The 19,001-nt window shown below is 60.7% G+C and overlaps 5 protein-coding genes across 5 annotated transcripts; 2 read left to right on the top strand and 3 right to left on the bottom strand.

Annotated features, from left to right (window-relative positions):
* Positions 1-38: 38 nt before the first annotated feature.
* Positions 39-2,809, top strand: ACA1_199640 (RFX DNAbinding domain containing protein; the record flags this gene model as incomplete). Its single annotated transcript, XM_004341725.1, has 5 exons — positions 39-82; positions 367-489; positions 577-618; positions 760-836; positions 1,167-2,809. 5 exons carry the CDS (start codon positions 39-41, stop codon positions 2,807-2,809), a joined length of 1,929 nt encoding a protein of 642 aa, XP_004341773.1.
* A 2,416-nt stretch (positions 2,810-5,225) lies between these two features.
* Positions 5,226-6,584, top strand: ACA1_199630 (N(5'phosphoribosyl)anthranilate isomerase; the record flags this gene model as incomplete). Its single annotated transcript, XM_004341724.1, has 7 exons — positions 5,226-5,248; positions 5,336-5,419; positions 5,487-5,530; positions 5,611-5,834; positions 5,912-6,035; positions 6,206-6,315; positions 6,423-6,584. The coding sequence occupies 7 exons, from the start codon at positions 5,226-5,228 to the stop codon at positions 6,582-6,584; spliced, it is 771 nt and encodes a 256-aa protein (XP_004341772.1).
* Positions 6,585-6,643: 59 nt separating this feature from the next.
* Positions 6,644-12,919, bottom strand: ACA1_199620 (phosphoinositide 3-kinase family, accessory domain (pik domain) domain containing protein; the record flags this gene model as incomplete). Its single annotated transcript, XM_004341723.1, has 22 exons — positions 6,644-6,721; positions 6,806-6,913; positions 6,998-7,121; positions 7,215-7,296; positions 7,424-7,555; positions 7,662-7,734; positions 7,828-7,947; positions 8,087-8,125; positions 8,165-8,212; positions 8,398-8,536; positions 8,628-8,740; positions 8,975-9,042; positions 9,247-9,364; positions 9,555-9,742; positions 9,856-9,948; positions 10,164-10,310; positions 10,357-10,446; positions 10,562-10,625; positions 10,713-11,054; positions 11,189-11,612; positions 11,766-11,805; positions 11,983-12,919. 22 exons carry the CDS (start codon positions 12,917-12,919, stop codon positions 6,644-6,646), a joined length of 3,567 nt encoding a protein of 1,188 aa, XP_004341771.1.
* Positions 12,920-13,384: 465 nt separating this feature from the next.
* ACA1_199610 (uncharacterized protein) lies at positions 13,385-14,334 on the bottom strand (the record flags this gene model as incomplete). Its single annotated transcript, XM_004341722.1, has 5 exons — positions 13,385-13,514; positions 13,590-13,709; positions 13,807-13,887; positions 13,971-14,125; positions 14,221-14,334. The coding sequence occupies 5 exons, from the start codon at positions 14,332-14,334 to the stop codon at positions 13,385-13,387; spliced, it is 600 nt and encodes a 199-aa protein (XP_004341770.1).
* Position 14,335: 1 nt separating this feature from the next.
* On the bottom strand, positions 14,336-16,643 carry ACA1_199600 (PH domain containing protein; the record flags this gene model as incomplete). The annotated part of the gene is made up of 5 exons (XM_004341721.1): positions 14,336-14,509; positions 14,622-14,825; positions 14,936-15,147; positions 15,274-15,494; positions 15,583-16,643. The coding sequence occupies 5 exons, from the start codon at positions 16,641-16,643 to the stop codon at positions 14,336-14,338; spliced, it is 1,872 nt and encodes a 623-aa protein (XP_004341769.1).
* Between the last annotated feature and the right edge of the window lie 2,358 nt (positions 16,644-19,001).

Raw genomic sequence — 19,001 nt, 5'->3', positions numbered from 1 at the left:
GACACCTTCCGACCTTCACTCCGACACTGTTCGTTCCTATGGAGGTACAGCGAAAGCTTGCTTCACTCGACGTCATCTTGTGGTACGACTATATCTTTTGCCCCCCCCCGCCTCGTGACTGTCGGTCCGCCACACAATCTAGATGCTCTTGGGACCCTTGCCCGGCATCGATGCCATCAACCTCCGCCTTCTTCGGCGCTCTGTTGGCACCACACCCGAAATTCTGTGCGCCAAAAATAACCACGCCACAAAAAATGCCACCTAGAATAGCGAACCGCGGTTGCCTTCCTCTTCACCTAACCCCGACTTGGTGTACTGTTCGGTTGCCCCTGGTGTGCCGCTCTCACCGCCACGTTGCACCCGCAGGCTGCGCGAGAACTACAAGGTGGGCAAGAACGGGTCGGTAAGCAAGAACAGCGTCTACCAACACTACTTCGACTCGTGCCAGGAAAAGGGCATCGAGCCCGTCATTTCAGCGACTTACTTCGGGTACGGCTTGCTCGGGAGGACCATCGCCTCCGATTTCGAGGCCACCCAGAGCTCACGCGTGCATTGTCGTCGGTGTGCGTCTCACAGGAAGCTGGTGAAGCGTGCTTTTCCTGGCATCAAGTACAACCGGTGCGCACCCGCGGGTCCATTTATTTGATTGGCCAGTGCCGCGTAACGCCTTTTTTGGCACGACCATCAGAGAATGATGCCCAGTTACCGTAGACACGACCAATTTGATTGGTGACGCTCACCTCGCCCAACCACTCACAGGAAGGGTCCGCGAGGAAGTGCAGTACAGCATTACACCTGCCTGAAGCGAGCCAAAATCGGCGTTGATGGCTTGGCCGGTACCTATATTCTTTTTCTATTTTTATTTTTAGGTTCCTAACGCCAGAAAGAAACGATCACACTCTTAGCACTTGCTCACCACCCCACCACCACCACCACCACCACCACCACCACCACCACCACCACCACCACCACCACCACCACCACCACCACCACCACCACCACCACCACCACCACCACCACCACCACCACCACCACCACCACCACCACCACCACCACACCACCACCACCACCACCACCACCACCACCACCACCACCACCACCACCACCACCACCACCACCACCACCACCACCACCACCACCACCACCACCACCACCACCACCACCAGGCGCCTCACCCTATCCCGAGTATGGCACACCGGGTGGAGGGGCCGTCATTGCGGGAGGCGCGTTCACTGCGGAGGAGCTGGCCCTGTGTCAGTACTCGCTCAAGCGGGAGAGGCTCGAACACGCCGACCCCGACTCGCCTTCTCTCGACCACCCGCCCGGAACGTTCTCGCCGCGCCGTCGACAGGCCATGTTCCCTCACCCGTTCGCCCAGAGCGCACACGGCTATCCCCCTCCTCCCTCCTCGCTGTCGCACCATCACCACCACCATCATCCGCCGCCCCCGCACCCTCACGTCCAGCACTACTCCCACCACCAACCCCCACAACACTTTGCGGCGGAGGCACCTACGCACGCGTACCACCACCGCGCGCCGCCTTCTTCCCACGCGCGCGATGTGCGCAGCCCCACTGGAGACGAGCTCTCCGCTCCGTGGACCCTCGACCACTCCGCGCCGTCGCCGCCGCCGCCCATGTCGATTTCGATGATGCGGGGCTCCCACGCGCCACCCACTGCTCCCGCGTGTCAGGCCCAGCACCGCCACCAGCACGTCGCCGTCGCCCACGCCCGCTCTCGTGCGAGCCCCCATCCCTACGATTTGGAAGAGCGCCACCACCATCAGCAGCGGCAGCAGCACCAGCACCAGCCGCATCTCTCTCCAGACGTGGGTGACCACCCACACCCGTATCGCCACGAATATCCGGCGCACCACTCCTCCCACTACGGCCACCCTGCCGCGCACCTCCGCTCTCCATCCCTCCCGCTTGGCCACCCTGCCCACGAGCACGACCACGAGCACGACCGCGATCATCATCACTACCAGCACCACCACCAGCAGCAGCCGCACCCGTACTACTACCACCAGCACCTGCAGCAGCGGAGCTCGGCCCCTCTCCTTCCGTCGCCTCGCGGGCACGCCTCGTCGTCGGGCGCCAACCCGCACCCGCACGCCGGCCACCGATTCCAGGCGATGCTGCGCGGCCACGCGTCCCACGCCAGCGCCAACTCGAGCCCCACGTCGCCGTCGGGGAGCAGCCATATTGGCTCCTCCAATCCCCCCTCGCCACCGTCGCCTCCGCCGCACCTCCTCCTCCCCTCCCTCGACTCTGCCGCCTTCGCCACTCCGCTCCTTCCTTCCACCGCCACCAGCAGCGGCAGCAGCGGCGGCGCATCCATCGGAGGCCTCCGCAACTCGCCCACTGCCACGGACTCGCACCACCAGCAACACAACAACAACCGCCACAACGAAGCCGCCGGCGCGAGCATCACATCCAGCGCCGACGAGACCCGCCACGACCAGCAGCGACAGAGACACCAAGCGCCAGCGGCCGCGTCGTCGTCGCCGGAGCTGGCGGCTGGTGCCGGTCCAGCATCAACGTCGGCGTCGTCGGCGTCGTCGGTGCCCCACGCATTCGAGCCGTCGATGGAGGACATGTACCCGTTGCCGACCTTCACCAGCGAGGACCTCGAGCGGCACCAACCCCAACCCCAACAGCACTCGCAGCACCAGCAGCACCAGGCCCTGCGACCACAGCTGGGCCGCTCCTCTTCCCCGGCACTGGAGCACCTGCTTCGTGGCATTGCCTCACGCGACGTGGAGGACGAAGAGCTGGTCTCCTTCTATGACCACTACCTCAAGGCCTGAGCTGCCGCGTGATGGAGCCGGAGCCACAAGCACCTGTGCCATTTATTTATAGATAAATTAATTAATGATTTGATCTTCCTTGTTGAGGCAGGTGATGCCGCCCTGCACCCCCTAGTGTGGCCTTGACCTCGCCGTTGGCCGGTACCGACGGCGACCGACTGGAAGGCGTCCCTGTCCACGCGGAGGGAGAGGCTCAGTGATGGCACGGCTGCTGAGATTGCGCACCCGTGACGATGTTGAATGTCGATGTTCTCCTTCTGCTTGGAGGCAACCAGGTACAACACCGCAGGTGCAGAAGATGGTGTGACCTGTGTAGAAAGATGGGCGTGTGGGAGGTGAAAGCCGGGGATGTGGAAGTTGAGTTTGACTCTTGAGTCCTCGTCAAACGAGACAAACCAACTGCAATTTGGGTTTATAAACGCTAGAACCAGGAGGACATGACGATGGTGGGGAAGAGGAAGAGCGGGAATTCTCGGACAGTGGCCGCAGGCACCTAAATCAAATCTGTTACCACCACCACGCGAGTCAATGCAGGCTGGACCCTCTCATCTCAGAGACAACAGACAGGAGCTAGGCCTACCGCTCAGAGCAATCGCTAAAAACTGGCCTGTGTGGGACAGTGCCCACTGATAAGCACTGAACTCGCCCTGTGCCAAGTCACGCAGGTAGTTATGCTCGGTCGCGGCTCCCCCTCTTCCCCCTGGCTTTGCTCGCCTTCATCCTTCTGATTGAAACCTAGCCAGGCATCAATCGCCTCCATCAGGGGCCTATGGGTGGAGTGGATGGATGATCAGGAGGTGCATGGTGTGGGGCTGAGATGAAATGAAGAGGACGTACATAACGCTGACCAGCCCCCAGGTCTGAACGACCTTGGCCGGAAGAGCTTGCCAATGGTGATAGCCCAGTTCCGTGAATGGGCAGAGGCTGGCCCACCCACGCCTGTTGCAGATGGAGTGGACACATGTCAAGGCTGGCACGGAATACAGGAACAGCGAAGGGCGTACCAGCAACCACCGTGCAGCTGAAAGGAGAGCACAGACAATGGGAACACAGCCGCGCAGCCAACAATGTAGCCCGCAAAGGCGTTCAAGGTGCTGAGGGGCTGTTTGTGTGCATCTTCAATTGGTCGGCCTGATGCCGCCGTCATGAGGACTGCACGCACAGGCCACATTCATTTGCCCCCCCCCCGAATGAGCCGACTGTGATTCACCGGTGCAGGATTTAGGAGGAAGAGGGGGAGGAGGGGGGGGGGGGGCACACTAACCGTGGGCAACCATGCTGGCTGCAAAAGCAGGCCCGAAGGTGCATGCCTCCAGCAAGTCGACCACTCTGCACACCACACCAGTCTACACTAATGTTCAGACACACAAGATGGAGATAGAGGGCGGCGCACGAGGTCAGGAGAAAGTGGCCAAGCCCACGCTCCACTGTTAGACGAGCCTCTTCCTAGGGGTGCGCACAGGAATACGGAGTTATGGCTCAGCGGTATGGAGAACCGGGAAGAACCGGTTAGCTCACATGAAGCAGGGTTGAACCTTGAAGAGCCGACCCGGCGATCCGTACACCAGGCGCCATGCGGGCACACCTGGTGGAGCTGGTCGTTCAGTTTCTCTAAGCCACGCAGACATCGCGATCGGCCCGCCAGCAGAAGACACTGTTCGAGTGATGAGCGCATGAGTGGCCTTGGCATTACAGTCAATCAGCAGGGGGGGGAACAGGAACCTGCCGGCCAGGGCAAGGGCGAGAGTGGCAGGCGTGTGCCTTTGCCGCTCGTTGTCCTGTCCTGAGCCCATGTTGTGAGGGGAGGCTGCGAACCCTCCCACACCCCCGGCCGCGTGTGCCATGTTTGTTTTGCCGCCACAACAAACACCCCTGCTGGACCACACTTCTGGCGCGACCAAGGGAAAAAAAGGTGCACTGGCGAGACGTTGTTGGAACCTGGACCTTCGTGACGCGTCACAGCCTCCACAGGACTGTTGGATGGTAGAATCCTCCCCAGGTGATGAAGGCCGCGAGCCGAGGCCGAGCGCCAGGCCGCCTTCGAGTCGTGCAGAGCTGCGGAGGTAGCCTAGCGCCAGGCGGCCGAGCATGCAATCGCTCGACTTTGAGAACGTGTCGTGTCTCTTCGCCCTGGATGCCAGCCGCAAGGTGAAGGAGGCCGAGGCCTACCTGGCCGAGGTAAAAGGCCAAGGGCAAGTGCCACGGGGGCATCTGGTGTGGAGAAGGAGCTCGAGGAGCAGAAGAAGTACCTGCCCTCGTCCTCGGGCGGCGTCGCCAAGCGCGGTTTCGAACTCGCCACAAGGCCCCCCCCCAAACGTAGCGTAGTTGTAGCACTGGCAGTAGTGTTACGGTTGTAGTGTTTTGGCCACTACAAACTCAAATCTTCTCCTCTACAGCTTGCCCATCCTTCCCCGCCATGCAACTGTCCCCTGCACCTTGGTGCCTGCCTCCCTTTTCTATTCGCATTAAATCGCTCAGCAGGGGGGTTGAGCGTTGATGTGCTAACGAAGCCAGGACGAGCCGCAGTTGGACGCCAACGCACAGTGCACTGCCCGTAATCCTCAAAGTGTGCTGCATCAAATCAGTGGAGGAGGCAGCACTCGCAATCAGGCATGCATCTCTCTCTCTCCCCGTTTATACCTCGTTTGCCTGTACTCATTCTTGGAGGGGGGGGCAGGTATGGGGCATCGGCTCTCGGGTTGGTGGCCAAGATGCCTTCAGGTTCGCGCTGCATGCCCCACCCACTGTCCACCTCACCCCCCCGCAATTCTTTCTCTTATTCTTGCTGTGGTAACGTACAGGGCCGGGGTGCATCGAAGAGGGGACCATCGCGGAAATCTGTGCGTGGCTCAACGCCGAGGCGCCCGACGTGTGGTCCTTCCTGCTCACCCCCGAGCAGGACGTGGCGGCCATCGTGGAGCAGCAGAAGCGGCTGAAGGCCAACACCCTCCAACTCGTGGACGCTCTCACCACCGGCTCCTACGCCGATCTCCGCCAGGCTCTGCCCTCGGTCAGAATCGTCCAGGTGCCCTCCTCTCCCCATGCCAGCCCCGCCTGGTACCGCTCTCAGCAGCAGCGAATGTGCGTGCACGTGCGGTGCAGGTGCTGCACGTGGAGGACGACACGGTGGTGGCCCAGGCACGACGCTTCGGCCCGGAAGAGGTGGACGCCATCCTCCTTGACTCGGGGAGGCCCTCGCTGGCCATCAAGGAGCTCGGCGGCACCGGTACGACGATGACATGACCCCTCCTCTCCCAGCTCAGATGATCTCACGCCCGCTTTGGGCACTGCGCGCTACCCTATTTCTGTTCTGGGCCAACGCTCTCTCTCGTTTGTAATGCCCGGCCTTCACTCACAACCCCACCCTCGTGGGTGGTTGGGATGATCATCATCAAGGTCGGGTCCACGACTGGGCGATTTCAAAGCTGGTAGTCGAAGCTGCTCGTGTGCCGGTCTTCCTCGCAGGCGGACTCAAGGACGTCAACGTGGCCGATGCCATCCGCCAGGTACACCGGCCCTGAACCTGCCCGCCGCCGCCGCTGCCCCCTGGCATGCCGCGCGCTGACCACGACCTTGCGTGGCGTTGCAACACACCCACCACTACCACCACCAGGTCAAGCCCCACGGGTTGGACCTGTGCAGTGGCCTTCGAAGCGGGCCAGACTTCGATCTCGACGAAGAGAAGCTCGCCGCGTTCGTGCGTGCAGTCGCCTTGACCGCCGCTCCCAACGGGGGCGCCACCGACAACCGCCAAGTTGGCAACAACCACCACTAGCCGTGCTTGGGGGGGGGAAGAACTGCACATACGCATCGCACAGTGCTTGCAGGAGGTCTTCAATCGGGGTGGGCGAGGTTGTGCATGAAGAACAGCACGCGCGTGGTTTTGCAGGCGAGCGCTTCAGCAGCGAGACCCTGCGCCAGCGAGAGGCCCGACATCGAGCGTGAGCGGAGGAAAGTGGCTGGATGGGTTTTTACGAGAAGCGGGAAAGGGTGTACCTTGAACGTGGCGGCGGCTTCCTCCTCGGTGAGGTGGAGGGCGAGCGCGCTCTCCAAAAACTTGATGTCCTTCCGTGTCCGCAACAAGGGAATGCCGGCCGAGAGCATCTGCAGCCATTCGGTTTGGAGAGGAGGTGAGAAGAGAGAGGGCAGCCAGGCCATCATGATTGGGGGCTTCCGTGTCAGCCGCACCATGACGAACAGCGAGATGAGTATGTCGGCGTTGTTGCGGAGTATGTTGAACGCGATGGCGCCCAGGTCCACGAAGAGCTGGTAGTTGTCGGAGACCGCTCCGCCCATCACGTGGACGAACTCGCTGCGGACGCAGGACCGATTCAGCGTCAGCAGCGAAGAAGAAGAACAAAGAAGAAGAAGAAGAAGAACAGAAGAACGAAGAAGAAGAGTGTACTCCGTGAAGACAAAGGGCGCCTTCTCCCGCTTGTAGGCTCCGAACTTCATGAAATCACCCAATATGTGCGCAAAGTCGATGTCTGGTGCGGTGCCCACCGGTCAGGTAAAAATAGCGGTGGACATTGGTGTTGTGTGTGTGTGTTGTGTGTGTAAGTGTGTCAAAAATGCTACGTGCTGGCGGTGGCGGCAGGGCTATTGATTACGTACGGAAGAGGTGTCCTTCGCGGGTGATCATGACGTTGTCGTTGTGTCGGTCCCCGATGCCCAGCACGTACGACGCCACTGAGTAGGCCGCGCAGCTGTGCACAAAGTTCTGCACCGCCGAACTGATGTCTTGCTCTGCGCGATCATCGAACGGTGGCCGTGGAGTGAGGAGGTGGAATGAAGAGGAGGAGGTCATCAGACGACCGCTGCTGCTGCTGCTGCTGCCGGCGGCGGCATGTACCCGTGGTGTTGTGCTTCTGGAGCCAATTGAAGAGCGGGGTCCGCTGCAACGCTCCGGCCAGGCCTGCCGCGTCCTACACCACCAGCCACCACCGCACGGTTAGTGCCAATCGCAAACCAGACCACCACCACCACCACCACGTAGCAGCAGTAGTAGGTAGGAGCACCTTCTGTATCTTGGAGCAGGTGGAGGCGTTGGAGACCACCTCGATGAAGCCCTCGTTGAAAGCGGTGGACACGACGCCGTAGATGGACATGTGCAGGTCGTACCCCTCCCGCTTCCACAACTGTACCCCCGCCCCCGCCCCCGCCCCCGCCAAAGGCGAATTAATGAGAAGCGCTCCTCCTCCTCCTCACTCCACGGCCTATCGAATCTCGAGATAGGAGATAGGAGAGGAGAGGCGCTAGCGGGGGCCGGTGCGGTACCCGGTCCATCTCGGTGAAGACCTGGAGGATGAGGAGGTCCTGGCGCAGGTCGTCCCCCTCCTTGAACATGACCAGCACGGGGCTCCCGTTCCTGTCCTGGTTCTCGAAGCACAGCCACAGCGGTGCCTGCACACACACACACACACACACACACACACACACACACACACACACACACACACACACACACAACGCAACACACGGGTCAGGCTTACCCACATTGGCCTCCTCGCACGCACGCACGCACGCAACACAAAGATGGTCTGGATTGTGGTGGTGGGGTGGTGGGGGCTCTCTCTATCTCGGCGTACGGTGCTGCTGTCCATGACGCGGCACTTGTCGACGACGAAGCCCGTGGCCACGATCTGCGGGTTGATGGGCAGGTGGAACTGCGCCGGGAAGGACGCAAACTGCGTGTACGCCGTCAGCCCATCCTGCAGCACCTTGGTCCTGCGGTGCACGCGCGGAAATTTGGGGAGGGGCGTGTTAGCAACCACCAACCACCAACCACCAACCTAAATGAATGAATAAAGTGGGGTACCGTTCGGCCTTCTTGTAGGTGCGAGCAGCCTCGTTGAGCTGCCGCAGCTTGGCCACGATCTCGAGCTGCGCGAAGAGCTCGTCGGCGTGCTCCCCACACGACTCCATGTACACCTGCACCACCAACGACACGACGCGCGCACGCACACAGCAAACCGTGGATGCACCGGTCAGCAAGCTTTAATAAAATAACAGCACGCGAGGGAGGGGGGGGGCACGTCAGGGTGGTGCGAGGAGGAGGTGGAGGAGGTGGCGGCGGTTGCGTGCCTGGATGAGGGCGAGGTAGCGCTGATCGGTCGGGGAGCCGTTGAGGGCGGCCTTGAGGTACCAGAAGAGGTAGTGGCCCACCAAGGTCCGGTTGTGCAGCGCCCGGTACAGCAGAAACCGGGCCAACGCCGAATCGTGGTTGCGCTCGACTGCGGGCGGCACCATCACGCATGCATGGTAAGGGGGGTCGTATGAGCCAACGCATTGTTGGGAGGGAAGGGAGGTCACGCAGGGAGGAGGAAGAGGAGGTGTGTCGTGTCGTGTCGTGTCGTGTCGTGTCGTGTCGTGTCGTGTCGTGTCGTGTCGTGTCGTGTCTAGGTCGCGTCGTGGTGCGCGGTGGTGCGTGTGCGTACATTTGAGGGCCTGGATGAGCTGGAGCAGGTGGTTGACCAGGTCCGGATCGGTCATATCGCACAGGCACTGCACGGCGTACTCGCGCACCACCGTGTCCGGGTAGTACTGGTCCAACAGCTGCTCGCCGTCGCCACCACCGACGAGTTAGTTGCCGTTAACGGTTGTGTGTGTGTGTGTGTCTGTGTGTGTGTGTGTGTGTGTGTGTGTGTGGTGTGACGCCCGCCTTCCGCTGTGCGGTGCGTAGGGGGAGAGAGCAAACCGCCGAACATGGGGAGAAGGGGAGGAAGGGTGGGGGGTGTCGTCGCACCTGCAACGCGGTGAAGGGGCTCAAGCGGTCCCAGGTCTCCAAGATGCGGTGTGCCTGTTTGACGGCGGAGGGGTCCTCCCAGGGCACCGACAGGAGGAGCTTGGGGAGGGCCTGCGGGAAGGCGAAGCAGTGCGAGTGGTACTTCCACACCAGCGTGCGCTCCTCCTCCGACAGCTCGTCCAGCGTGTCTTTGATGGGAAATTGTGGGGTGGGGGGGGGGTAGACAACGCACCAGCGTCGTTGTGAGTCACGTGTGCGTTCTTTCTTGTTCGCGCGCGGCCGGGAGCGGGGCGGGGCGTACTCTTCTTCAGAATGGCGTGGAGGGCGGCGAGTTCACCGGGGTCGGGGCTCACTGAGCTCGCAACCTTAAAGTTGGCCCGCTCCCGCCCTATCACTGGAAGGCGGGGAGGCGGCGACGGGGGAGCACATGAGATGAGGGCACCCCCGCGACACACGGCACATGGTGTTGTGTGTGTGTGTGTGTGTGTGTGTGTGTGTGTGTGTGTGTGTGTTGTGACGTGTGTGTGTGTGTGTGCGTGTGTGTTGTATCGTGTGTGCGTGTGTGTGCGCGCGCGTGTGTGTGTGTGCTGTGTCGTGTGTGGTGGGTACGAGGCGTGAAGTGCGGCACTTGCGGGAAGGCGATGGGGTATGGAGCTCTCTCCATCTCCATCACCAGCGCTGCACGAACGAGGCGGGTGATCCGCGGAGATCGGTCAGAGGTGGGCAGCCCAGCGACTCGCTCATTGAGCTGACTGGCTGGTGGTGGGAGGAGCAAGGGGAGGGCAGCGTGGCGGGTGCGTACCAGGCGCGTCGGCGGACGCATTGAGTGGCAGCTTGCACACGCCGCTCATAAACCACCCGTCGCGATCGAACAGGTTGCACGAGGCCGTGCCTGCGACAGCAGAAACACACACGCGTAACGGAACACGAGCTCGCTCGTAGGCCAAGTCGGCAGAGAGGAGGGCACGTGCTCTTAAGAGAAGGGGCGTGGGCGCGTGGCCACGTACCGTAGACGAGCTGCTCGTCGCGCAGCAGGTTGACGGCAAAGAGGGTGAGCACACACCGGGACTCCTGCCAGACAGACCCGCGCCACGTCACGCCACGATGCGATGGGTGAGGCCAGGGAGAGAGATTTGGGGGGGGGGGAGAGTATCGTACGAGGGGCAGGTCGCTGAGGGGCAGGCTCAGGCGGAGCCACTCGCACCAGACGGGCGGGGCGGCCGTGCGCTTGCTGATGACGGGCGGGCAGATGGTCCGCTCGCCGTGGCGCAGCTCCAGGCGCACGTAGAAGGCGAAGCTCTCGCACTTGGCGGCGTATCCGCCACCCGCGAGCTCGGCCACCGTCTCCGGCCGGAAGTTTTCCACGCACAGCAGCTTGACCTCGACGCAGTGGTCGTCCAGCTTCTCCAGTGGATACACCTCCTTGTCCTGGTACCGCAGGCCGAGGCTCGCGTCGTCTTCCCACCCGAGGCTGCTCTCCGGCTTGTGCCGGGCCAGGAACTGCGGCGGCAAAAGAGTGAGCGGAAAAACAGGAGTGGCCACACCACCACGGAGGCGTAAACGATAGATTAGATCGGGTAGATAAGGTAGGGTAGGTTGTTTAGATATAAGATAGATTTAAGATAGATTATTACCTCGGAGGCGCACAGCTGGGGCTTGTCGCGGCGACGGTCCCACACGAGCAGCACGATCTTGTCGCGTCGCTTGAGCGCGTTCCGCACGTGGGCGAAGTCCTTGAGCCGCACCGAGAGGTCGAACGCGTAGACCGCCGCCAGGCCGCTGAATTGTATGATCTTGTCATCAGCCCTTTCGCTCTCGCGGCCGGTCTTGCGCAGGATCTCCTGGACGGCCCACTCGAGCGTCTCGCGTCCCTTGCAGAAGAGGAACGGCAGGTTCGTGGTGGTGGTGGTGGCGGTGGTGGTGGTCTGGTCGTCAGTGGCGTCGGGGAAGCGGAAGAACACGGCAAAGGTGACCCCGCTGAAGTAGAACGGCACGTCCGTCGTGCTGGCCAGGATCTGCCCGAAGGGCAGCCAGTTCTGCTGGTACGTCGGACTCAGCCTGCGCGCCGACAAACACGCGCGCATTCACGCAGGCAAGCCAAAGTCAAGTCACGAAGGCAACCCGCGCGCGAATGAAAGGGGGAGGGCGAAGCCAAGGTAGTGGGCGCGAGCTTGCCACACGCGCTGTGGGCGATTGAGCATAGCAGCATACCGTTCCATGCAGGCGCGGAAGTGCTCTACCTCCTCATTCGCTGCGGGAACGCCCAAATGCGACTCCAGCATCATCTGCGTCTATTATAGGCGCGCAGTGTGTCGTGCGTGTGTGTCGTGTGTGTCGTGTTACCAAGTCAGCTGGTGGTGCCCACGCACACGTCGCACACGTGAATTCGGTCTGTGCAAAGATGGGGAGGGGGTAGGGCTGATGGCACGTGCCATTCGGGTGGTGATCCGCTGGGTGGCGCGGGCGTTGACCACGGTGCGCCGCTTCCGCACGGGCTTGTGCTTCTCCCAGATGTAGGGGGTGGGCTTCGACTGCTGGTTCACGCCCACCAGGTGCGTGATGAGCACCGGTGGACCCGCCGACGCCTCCCCGGTTGGATCTACGACGTCGTAGCCGTCGTCGCTGCGGCCACCAACCGCCGCAGGGGCGCTCGTGGGAGCCGCTGTGGGGCTGACGGGCGGAGCAATTATCGAGGTTGTCGTCGTCGTTATCGTCGCTGCTGCTGCTGCTGCGGGAGCCGGCGGGGAGGGTCGCAGCAGGCCCATGAAGTGGAACTTGTTGGGTTCGGGCGAGAGCGGCGGCGGCGGCGGCGGCGACACGGTGTTGGCGCGTGAGCGGAACGAGGCGACGAGCCCCGAGCCGCCCATCTTCACCGGCGCGCGCAACGTCGGCGACGACTGCGCGAGCGTAGACGACGTCGAAGATACCGATGATGTCGACGTCGACAAAGATAGAGAGGGTAGTGGTGTGCCGGGCGCTCCTCGGGCATCATCGGCCGTCGGCGCGTCGAGCCCCGAACTGAACGTGCGGGAGCGCTGCCGCTGCTGCACCCGCTGCCCAGCGTCAGGTGGTGGTGAGAGGTGGTGCAACGTGCTGCCGCCACCGCCACCGCCGCTCCAACCGAGTCGGCCCGGCATAGGCGGCTGGGCAGCTGCACCGGTGGCGCCCGATCGCGGAGGCACAGGCGGGGGCGGCCGGGCGCGAGGAGAGATGCAGGCCGACACGGAGAGCGACGGGGACGAGTAGGACAGGGGCAGCTGCTGCGCATTTCGCGGCGCGCTGTCTGAGGAGTTGCTGCGGTACAGGGCTGTGACTTCCTCCGCCGATCTCGACGACGCCAACGACTGCACGACACGAATGTGCATGCGTGAGTGCGGTGACAAGACACGTGGCTCGGTCGTGAGCAGAGCAGCCGCGAGGTCAACAGGTGAAATTAAAAAAATAAAGGATAAATAAATAGATAAAGATGAATCCTAACAAAGGGTTGGCCTTGCCCCTCTCGCATCAGAGAAAATGAAAGATGGATCCACACAAGGGTTGGGCGAAATCGAAGTGGAGGAGGCGTACGAGGTCCGAGGGGCGCGGGGGCACCGGGGGCGGCACGAGTCCTGAGGGGTGAGGGCGCAGCATCCCCGCCAGCAGCTGTTGTGTCACGCGCGGGGTTGGCCTCCCGAAGCACCGCTCTCTACTCTAGCGAGCCTGCCTGTCAGGCGTGCTCTCTGGCACAAGCCAACTGTTGCCGAAAAAGACGGGAAAATCATATTTTTCTTTTCACATTTCCTCGAGATGGGCACAAAAATAGAAATAGGGGGCGGTGTCGTGGTGGAGCGCTACTTGTGCTTGGCGTTCTGCTGGTAGTAGAGGATCTGCAAGGAGAGGACGACGGGCGGCGGCACCTTGTTGCCCTTCACACGCCACGAGAAGGCTCGATCGCTGCTCAGCAGCACCTTGCCGTTGTACCTGCACACAGCGGTTTGTTCATTGGCCACTGCAGCGGCCAGCCGAAACGAATCCATAACAAAGAGGGGGTCGTACCTGAAGGGAGGGAATTCGATGAATGTGGTCTTGATGGCTGGGGAGGCCGACACGAAATGGAACTCCTCGATGGCCGAGTGCCACTGGTAGCGCATCACGAACCGCTTGTCCGCCGAATACCTGTCATTCCAACCGCAATGCAGTGCAACCAGTGAGAGCATGCACAAAAAGCGCCAAAGCCGAGCGTGGGCCAATCCGCAAGACCGCGCAGACGAACCACGTCAGCCAGATGCCATCCCAAACGCCGTAGCCGCAGTCCAGCGCGGAATCGCTTTTCGGGCGCAGGTACTCGGCGTCCCTGAACCCACCCGCGCGCGTGTGTGGGTGAGAAAAATCGGCCCATGGGCAGTGTGATCTCGGGGGGGGGGCACGACGTCGTACCAAGTATAGGCGCGCGTGCCATCATCCGAAACGAGCTCTCCCACCTGGGAGCTCTCGTCTCGCCTGTACCTCCACTTGTACTCCACATCGTCGACGATGCACGAGATGATCCCGTCTTCCGTCACCGGCAGGTACAGACGCCGCAGGCACACGTCCTACATGTTGGGACACATCACAACGATGATCACAATGTGAGAGAGAGAAAAGGAAAAATGTCCACAATTAACAGAGCGCAGTGAAGGAAAGGTACCCTTTGGCTGAGTTTGGTAATGAAGGCTGTTTCCGTTTCGTTGTAGTTGCGCCTGTGGGCAACAGAATCAATGGCCTGCGATTTGACCGCCGCCGCCGCCGCCGCCGCCGCCATGTCAGCTCACGGTCATAACTTCCCAACCTCCGCGGGTGTAGCCAGAACGAGGGAAAGAGAACAGGGGAAGGGGAGGAGGGATGAGACGCACGAGCATCCACTTGGCCATCAAGTTCTTGGTCGACGCCGAGAGCAGCACCTGCCTGTCGTTGAACCTCAGCTTGAAGGCGATTTCCTGACCAGACGCACACGTGTGTCAGCATTGCCGCCCCACCGTCATCGCCATCGCCGCCTGGCGCCCACCCCACACCCAACCGACTTTTGTTAGGGGTGGGGGGGATGGTTACCATTCCGTGAATGTTTCGTGCGAGGGCGACTTCCTCGAGGTCGTAGAGGCGGTACTGCTGGAGGGCGAGCTTGCCCGACTTGTCCTTCGACGCCTCCGCCGCCGAGCCGTAGACCGACAGGTACTGGGAATCGAGCCTCATCCAACGGGTCTGCCACTTGTGCTTCACGATGGCCTTCCGCTCCAGGCGCTTCAAATACCCGCCCTGTAGGGTGGGTGGGTGTGTGTCACAACGTTGCATTGGGGGGGGGGCAACATTGGAATCTCGCCTGGTGAGTGGGATGCGTGGCATGCAGGCAGACGGGAGGGGAGTACGCGGTGGTAGCCGGGGGGCTCGCCCTCGTGGAAGGTGATCTTCTGCTCCTCCTCTTCCTGGGCCTTCTTCTTGTTTTTGTTGGGGATGGGCTTCTTCTTGAGCGTGAGGTACTTGATCTCACGCTCGCCGGCCTTCTCCTCGGGGATCTCGTCGGCCTCCTCCTCTTCGTCCTTGTCCTGCCGCTCGAATTCTCTCTTTGTGCGCGGAGTGACTGCACACACGACACACGGTCATGCCCCGCGGTGAGACAGTTGGGTCCGATAAAACACGACACGCACGCTCGAAGGAAAGCTCGACATACGGGAAGGAGGGGGAGGGGGGATGAAGGAGAGATTACTGGGATCCAGCGGGATCTTGCGGCGCGGCGTGTGGTCGTGTTCGCCGTCGTTGTTGTGCTCGTTGTCGTTGTGCAGGATGTAGGACGAGTCCTCCTCCGTCGCCTCCTCCTCGGCTGCCCCGCTCTGGGTCGTGCCCAGCGTCGGCGACGCGCCCTTTTCTGACGACGAAGATGACGACGAGCCGCCGCTTCTCCTCGCCAGGCCGCGCTCAAAGTCGTCCCTGGTGGTGCCACATAAAAAGGCGCCGGTTTAGTCAAAATAATACTAAAAAATGAAAACGAAAATGAAAAAGAGCGAAGACGACGCACTGTAGGCTCTTTTCGACGCGCTCGAGCTCGCTCTCCTTGTCGCTGGTCATCTCCTCGCCCTCCTCGAGGCGCTTGAGGCGCATACGCAGCTCCTCCATCTCGTCGTCGATGACGGGCAGCTGCGGCTCCACGTGCTCCTGGGGCTCGGGTTGCGGCTGCGGTTGCCGGCGCGGCGAGACGACCGACGACTCGGCGAGGGCGGCCACCGAAGAGGCCTCGCCCCGCGGCGAGTGGCGCTCGCCTCGCGGCCGCCTCTCCTTCTGCTGCTGCGGCGGGCGGCCGCGTCCGGGCTTGGCGGCGCCGGCCTGCTTGTCGTCGGCCAGGATCTCCGACAGGACCTCGTCGTTGATCGAATCGATCAGGTTGAGCAGATTGTCGCCGTGGCCTCCTCCTCCGGCGGCCTTCTTGCCCTCCTTCTCCTTGGTCTCCTGTTCTTCCTCCTTCTTTCTCTCCTCTTCGTCGGCCTTGATCTTCTTCTGTCGCTCTTCTTCCTCCTCCCGCTGCTGCTGCTGCTGCTTACGCGCCTGCTCGGCCTGCTCCGCCGCCTTCTTCTCGGCCTCGGCCTCGGCCTCGGCCTTCGCCGCTGCCGCCAGTGCTTCTTCCTTCTGCTTCTCCTTTTCGGCCTGTTCGTGCTTTTCCTTCTCCTTCTCCTTTTCCTTCTGCTTTTCCTTGAGCTCGTCGACGCGCACGCGCTCCTGCTCCTTGTCGATGGCGCTCTCGAGCGAGCCGAGGCGCTCGAGGGACGTGAGCTGCCGCCCGACGCGCTCCTTGAGGCTGGCGAGCTCGGCCTCGAGCTCGGGCACGTTGAGCTTGGGCACCTTGGCGCCGGTCAGCATGCCCGCGGCGTCGTCGCCGTTCTGCTTGTCGAGCCGGTCCTTGAGGGTGACGAACTGGCGGAGCTTGGTCTCGGCCTTCTTCAGGGCGTCGTCCCACTCGCGCCTGAGCGCGGCGTCGTAGTCCTGCCGGTTGAGCTTCTGCTGCACCTTCACTTCGAGACCGCGGCACACCTCCACCAGGGGCGGCAAGTCGCGCCCGACCTTGGCCAGGTAGTCGTACGACATTTTTGGCTTCTCTTCTCTTCGCTACTTCTTCTTGGCTCCGAGTGAAGCTTAAAATGAAAATATAATCGAGCAAAGGAGCTCCTCTCCTGCTCGTGGCGTGGATTGATTGGGGGGGGGGAGAGAGAAGAAGAAGAAGAACGTCAAAAGAGGCATCCGGCCATAAATTGCGTTTAGAAAAACAAACAAATAGAGAAGACGCGAGATTCGACCCCCCCCCCTGTTCATTCTTTTTTCCGTTCGTTTTTTGTTCGTTTTTTTAAAGGGCTAAACAAAGAAGTGTAAACCATGGGAAGGCGCAGCGGTACCTGCGATGGCGAGTGTGCTTTTCCGCTCGGGATGGATCGCTGGGCCACCGCTGCTGCCGGTCTTTCTTGTGTGGGTTGTCCTAAGTCGAATTTACGACGCGTGGAGCCAATTAGTCTACAATAATTGGTTGCCGTAAAAGAAAACCGGAGCAAACATGTTAGGAATGTTTGCTATGTCCATGGCTTGGAGAAATTCATTTTTTGAAGGCGGAAAAAGATGGACCAGACGAAGAGGACGCAGGAGAGCCCGAATGAAACCAGGTACACCCCCGTTTCTACGCCTTCGAGCAGGCTTTATACGCTCGCCAGGGACCCAGTTGTCTCATACTGTTGATTTCCAACGCATTCACATTCCTTCTTAATTACTTCATCAAATCGTGCACTTCAACGCCCATCAACCCGTGCTCGGGGGCACCAAACCCGCCATGCAGGACTATGTCTTCCTGACTTTGTTTCCCCACTACCCCAATAAAAGTACCCTTGCGGCCGCCCCGCACCCCATTGCAGACCACCACGATGAAAAGAAAAAGATGGACATACCCCGACGCCACCCCTACTCACGTTGCATCCTCAACGCTGACATACTTCCAACCCCACTGGCACCCCCCGCACCCCCCGTACCATATACACCATGCCCCCCCGCGCACCTACAGGCCCGCCACCTCCCCCACCACCCAACGTGCCCACACGTAAGCCAAACGCATTACGCCCCACACCCCCGTTCCGCCCTACCCCCACACATGCGACCCCCACACACGCCGCTACACCATACGCTGCCCCGCACATTGGACTCCACACATCTGTACACTACCCCCGTACTCCCTATGCCTGTTGTGCCTGCGACCCTCCATTCCCACGCGAACAGCCCACGAGCCCAAGCCCACAATCCCCCACCCCGCTGCCACCATCCGCCAATCATGGAGATGATCAACACCGACGAACCTACTGTACACCCCCTACCCCCTCAATAAGACTACGTGTTGTGACACACGCCCACCCCCTCCTGTACATAAGTAGACGCCACCACGCTCATTCTCCCACCCCCATTCACCTCCCTACCGCCCCACCACCCTCACAAGTCATGCCCAAACGCTATGGCGCGCAGGGCAAGCGTAAGAGAAGAACTATCAACTCCAACTCTGACTCAGCATCAGATGAGGACAACACCAACTGCCTCATCACTGAGCTGGAGGCTGGCCCAACCCCACTGCCCAATGATGATGAGATCTCCGTCACCTCAGATGAAGATGAAGATGAAGACATTACTGACCAGTGGCTACTAATTCATGGTCCATCTATGAAGGAGGAGGAACACTGTGTCCAGAAAAAGGTGACAGTGGTACTTTTTAATGAAACTAAAAACAGGTGTACATGAGATAAAAACACTGTGGAATTTGAATGTACACAGAGAAGAGAAGTTGTATTTACAGGTGTCTAAATATTTCTTGAAGGGTGGGTGGGGGAACTCCAGTGTTGGCATTAAAGTCAAAGCCACAAGCTAAAACAGACCCCATTGGAACAGTGCTTTCTGAGCCATGGTCAGTCCAGTGTCCATTAGTGAAGTTCCACCAGTGGACATGGAGCCTCTTATGGAGAACACTGATGATCTTGCATATCCAAAAGTCCTGAGTGTCTTCATCAGCATCAGCCTGGACAGCAACCCACTGACCAGGAGCAAAGTTGAAACATTGGACTTGGGGTGTAGTCCATGTGTGGACAACCTTGACCCTGGTTTGGAGACAGAACAATGGACCATCAAGGAGAGGATTAGTGATGGGGTGAGCTGTGAGTCCATCAAAAATCAAGTTATCACAGGTCAGTTGGGAGCATGTGATTTCCAAGCCAGCTCTTCCAGTCCCAAACAGTTTCAAGGGTGTGCAGGGAAGGAGCTGGGCTGGTGGATTGGTAAGCCTGCTCAAGAAAACCAGAAAGTTGACTGAAATTTGAAGATGAAGTTAGGAAGGTGAACAAAAGGGGCAATCAATAATGCTGACAGAAAAAACTGATGTGCATTGGGGTAATGAGTTGACAAATAAAAAACCTACTCTAACTC

This window comes from Acanthamoeba castellanii (genome assembly GCF_000313135.1).
Source record: "Acanthamoeba castellanii str. Neff unplaced genomic scaffold scf7180000084753, whole genome shotgun sequence".
Classification (NCBI taxonomy): Eukaryota; Discosea; order Longamoebia; family Acanthamoebidae; genus Acanthamoeba; species Acanthamoeba castellanii.
This window is presented reverse-complemented; position numbering and strand designations above follow the sequence as displayed.